A 5,000-nucleotide genomic window follows, 5' to 3' on the forward strand; every position below is an offset into this window, starting at 1 on the left:
GGGCAAGAGGTTTCAGGATCATATCGACAAGACAATGAAACGGGATGCAACTATATAAGGAAGGCAAAATACGGTGAGCCTGCTTAGCCATAGAAACACACATTAGTAAACATTACAATGGAACTGATCTTGCTTGAAATAAACGAAAGAACTACAACGTTAAACAATAATTAGAATCACCACGAGGCCTTCAAGGGCTGTGTGCCACCAATCTACGCAAGTTAAGCATTACGTCGTAGTATTCAGACTAAAATCTAGGTTTGTATAATGCTTAAGATCTAAAAAAAAAAAAAAAGTGCTTTTCATTTCATTGATTACTTTCATCTTCGGCAACTCCCCTTTCTCCTAAATACTTCTACACCGGTGTTTAGCATCGTTATTTATCTTCACTGGTAACGACTAATCATTAATATTCAATTTTGCAAAGAGAACAACTTATTGCTGTCATCTAAATGGGAACTCTTAACTGAGCTCTTAATTGAACTTCTCTTTGGTTTTCTTTCTTCCCCTCACATCTTCGCCCATTTCTTTGCTCGAAGTTTTCAAGAGCACATCTGGTGTTAATTATTGTCCCTGTGTGTAACTTATCCGATAAGTATCCTAGACCTTGGATGCTGCTTTGAGGTCTGGCCAGAAGAATATACGTCATTCAAGCTGTCTCATCATATTAGTTGCGTATATACCACTTAAAAAAAATACTGTACATCGGTAAAACATTGCCCTTCCAAATACAGCATCTCAGTCCTTTACACGATATCCTTCTTGATATTTTCTGATGTACGATGCACAGCGGCGTTTGCCCCTGGTGCGAGAAAGTTCACCCCTTAATCAATAGAGTAACATTACACAGATTAAAAACGCCAGAGATACCTGAATGGGTTTTCCGTCGTGGGTGGTGTGCGAAGTGCAAGAGTGCATCATTTTCAGCGCCATCCACGCCACCTGATGAGCATGCCAAGAACTACGGCGGTGAAGGTTTCCAGCTACGCAATATGCATCGCCGATTGTTTCTACCTGAGAAGGCAAAGGGATAGGATTAGATGCGTCTGTCTGTCTGTCTGTCTGTCTGTCTCTCTCTCTCTCTCTCTCTCTCTCTCTCTCTCTCTCGTAAAATGTTCCTGGGCTCATATACACCAGTTATATCCATAACGGTAAAATGATTCTCAATAAATTACTGCTGCTTAATGGTAAGATGACTGTCGTGAGTGAGAAACGTTCCTCATTCTTTCAATTCTTACTTTATAAACGTCTAGCTGTCCGCAGAAAGCATCAAACTGTGTGTACAGACTCTGCAGCATGTTGATGACCATGAAGGGCGTTGCCGTAGAGCAAATGGACGTGAACCCAACTATGTCACTGAAGAGCATCGTCACCTCGTCGTGTTTTTGTGCATGGATGACCTCACCTGAAACAGCATACTGGTTTTTAACAATGATAAGCACATGGTTAGTGCGCAAGCGATCTAGTACTACTATACTCTGTTTTTTTCCATCTGTCCATCCGCCTGTGGTGGTCGCGCATGGTAACACTGCGTCCCGGGCTTTATTAGGTAAATAAAAAGACATCTTGGTGTACATTTGTAACTTAAAAGTGTTTTAATAATTTACTGTATGCGAATTACACCGTTAATATTCGAAATAAGAATTATTTAAAGCCCGGAACACAGTGTTATCATGCGCATACACCACAGGCGGATGGACAGATGGAAAAAACAGAGTATAGTCTTCAGTCAAAAAAGAATTCGGTTCAATACTTGACCCGTCATAGGCATAAATGATAATGTAATCAAATGTAGGTAAATAAAAAAAAATCCAAGATGCGAATGAATATTCCTTTCAAAAATAACGTTTGCACAAGAAGCACCGCATGGAAGTTTGAAAAATTCGTTTGAAAACTTGTAGTAAATGTTCAGTTGTCATGTCATTAAATCATCCTTGGTGCGACAAAAAAGTTCAGTATATCTTAGTTTAAGTAGACCACTGAGCTGATTAACAGCTCTCCTAGGACTGGCCCGAGGGAATAGATAATTTTACTTGGCTAGGAATCAACTGCTTACTTAGCAACGGGGCCTACAGCTTATTGTGGGAGCCGAACCACATATCGAGAAATAAATTTCTAATCACCAGAGCGGGGAATCGAACTCGCGACCAAGATATATAGACCTTGCTCGCGACTACCGAATCGGTAGGCGAGCACGTAGACAATTCGTCCAACGATGAACTATCGTTGCTAGAGAAATAGGACAAAGATAACCACTCTCTGCTTCTGGGAAGCACTCGATCAGTCAGAATATAGGAGAGAGAGACAGAGATATGATGCAAGGTGAACGGTAGAGTGAGTATCAAGGGTTTATATCTCTCATTACAGTATTTTAGGAGCCACCCGCTACATGTTAACGCTATCTGGCGGGCCAGGAGTTCCTTTCAAAAGAGCCGTTTCAGTTTGTGTTCCTGTTATTATCGATTCTAAATGGTAAAGCTTACGCGGTTTCCTGTCTAACCATGCAGTGTAAAAATACAATTATTTATTACATTTTCAAAAGCGCTCATGTTTTCCTTGATTAGTTTTCCAGGAGAATACAATGCTGCCTTTTGAAAATCATCCTGTTCAATGTATCAATATTGAAAAAAAAGAAAAAGGAAGTTGTAAATCATGACCAATCACAGACAATGCTTCATTGTGTCACTTACCACAGTTAACCTGGAAAAGCACAAAGAAATTATGTATGATGTTAAAAAAAATCTGGTAACGGTTTCCAGTGAAAATTGTACAAAATGAGCTAAAGTTAAAAAATGGCAACGGTCCAATATGTATTAGTGACTTGGTGTCGTCATCCATTCAGACGGATTATAACAGATTCACTGTAATTTTATAAAGAAGGCTTACTGTTACTTTGCTTAATAACTTTTTGAAATGAATGCATTTTGGTTCAGAACTAGCATTAAAGCTGATCGACGTAACAATTTATAATGAACTGCAGTTGATAACCAGATAATAAATATTCTTCTTGCTATATTCTAAACTGACTGGTTAAAGTGGTTTAGTTTCGAAAATGATACGAGCAGGAGGCAATTCTGCAAGAATGGGGTGAGCGCTTAGCATAAAGCATAAATAATGAAATGTCCGCATTTCATGACTAAAGAAAAAAATTTTTTTTTTGGCTTATAACGCTATTTTTGGGTGCTTATTCCGGACACACACACACACAGACACACACAGACACACACACACAGACACAAATGCATTGTGCATAAGACTCAACACTGCGACTGAAATAGTCTTCAAAGTTCTTTTCTTCAAGTCAGAAACATATCGAACGGAGTAATTTTTGTTTTCTTTTTTTGTTTATTCCCGGGAGCTGGCCAGGATGAACATCGAACTTCAAATCTTCAGTGAACTTCCACGGTACCTTGTATGTTTCCTGCCCAGCCCTTTTGCTCAGTGCCAGGAGAAACCGATTATGTCCTCAGTTTGTCAGCAATCCTTTTCGCAGTCGAATAAGAAAATAGAACAAATTCCAGACATGAAACTGACAGTTTCAGATGTGAAGTGGTGATATTCTGAAAGGCAACAGCCAATTCAGGGACAGACTTTCTTATCGTCATTAAAAAAATAAAGATTCACAATTTGCCTTGCCTTGTGCTGACGGGAATATAAATCGTATGAAACGTTAATTCGTTTTCAGAGGGGAAGAAAGTTAATGCCCTCTAAAACTGAGGAAACTGGATATTAAGAAATCGTATCATGAATTTTGTTGGGTTTTCTCATATAATACAGTTATTCAGCGCTAGATTTAACGAGGCGAGAATAACCATAAGAGACAGGGACCCTTCGGTGACTTTGTTCTATTGGGAGGGAGAACCTTTCTGAGGAAAACAATATCAACTGGAGATAAAACATGAGACGGAGTCACTGCGGTGAGCAAAACTCCGGTAAAATTCCTTTCTTTTTATAAAATTGGGATGCTATTTCTCTAGCCATCCTCAATTTTCTCTGGACCTTGACAAATTTTAAACATATGCAAAATGGAGCTTGCAAAATGAGAAAAATACTTGCGCCAAGATTAGGGAGTGAAGGTTGCGTAATGCAGTACCCTCGATAACTAAGGAAAATAATTATAATGCTATACATACATACGTACTCATACAAACCCACGCATATATGTATATACACACACACACACACACACACACATATATATATATATATACATATATATATATATATATATATATATATATATATATATATATATATATATATGTGTGTGTGTGTGTGTGTGTGTGTGTGTGTGTGTGTGTGTGTGTGTGTGTGTGTACTAATATATATATATATATATATATATATATATATATATATATATATATATACATACATATATATATATATATATATATATATATATATATACGAAAAAAAAATTCTACCGAAACCTGCATTGCGTTCTTCAATGGAATACCCATATGAGAAGAACTCTGAATTCCTTAATAAAATTTATGAAGCGGAAAATGTAACCAAGTCTTTGTTTGAGATCATCTGCTGGACGTCAGTGTCTTAACATATTTTGAAGAACAGTTATTTTATGGGATGGGTTGATTTGCAATGTTAAGAAGAATTTTATAGCGGGCGACAGATTCACGGAAGGAGAGCTATTGTAATATCGTGTACTTGATAATCAACTGCAATTAAAGCATTTGTAGCCTAAACAAGTCTGGCGCCGGAGTATATTTTCATAATAATAATAATAATAATAATAATAATAATAATAATAATAATAATAATAATAATAATGTTAAAAATATCCACAATTACATATTAAAAATATATTTCTATGCAAAAATATATAACATATATTTTAATATATAATTGTGGATATTTTTTAACAATTTGTTTTCACGAAACTGTGAATTTCTTAACGATAATAATAATAATAATAATAATAATAATAATAATAATAATAATAAATACCACGAACGAGATGATCATATTTTCAGCCTCAG

The 5,000-nt window shown here is 36.5% G+C and overlaps 1 protein-coding gene across 7 annotated transcripts in view; it reads right to left on the reverse strand.

The window, feature by feature from the left end:
- LOC135217350 (head-specific guanylate cyclase-like) overlaps nucleotides 1-5,000 on the reverse strand; it is a 999,777-nt gene that overhangs the window by 24,598 nt on the left and 970,179 nt on the right. For all 7 annotated transcript variants that reach the window (XM_064253180.1, XM_064253181.1, XM_064253184.1 and 4 more), the window contains 2 exons: nucleotides 1,239-1,405; nucleotides 871-1,014 (listed from right to left, as the gene is read on the reverse strand). In XM_064253180.1, the coding sequence (XP_064109250.1) occupies nucleotides 871-1,014; nucleotides 1,239-1,405 (311 nt within the window). The remainder of the gene's footprint in view (nucleotides 1-870; nucleotides 1,015-1,238; nucleotides 1,406-5,000) is intronic.

The sequence above is a fragment of the Macrobrachium nipponense genome, chromosome 7 (genome assembly GCF_015104395.2).
Source record: "Macrobrachium nipponense isolate FS-2020 chromosome 7, ASM1510439v2, whole genome shotgun sequence".
NCBI lineage: Eukaryota > Metazoa > Arthropoda > Malacostraca > Decapoda > Palaemonidae > Macrobrachium > Macrobrachium nipponense.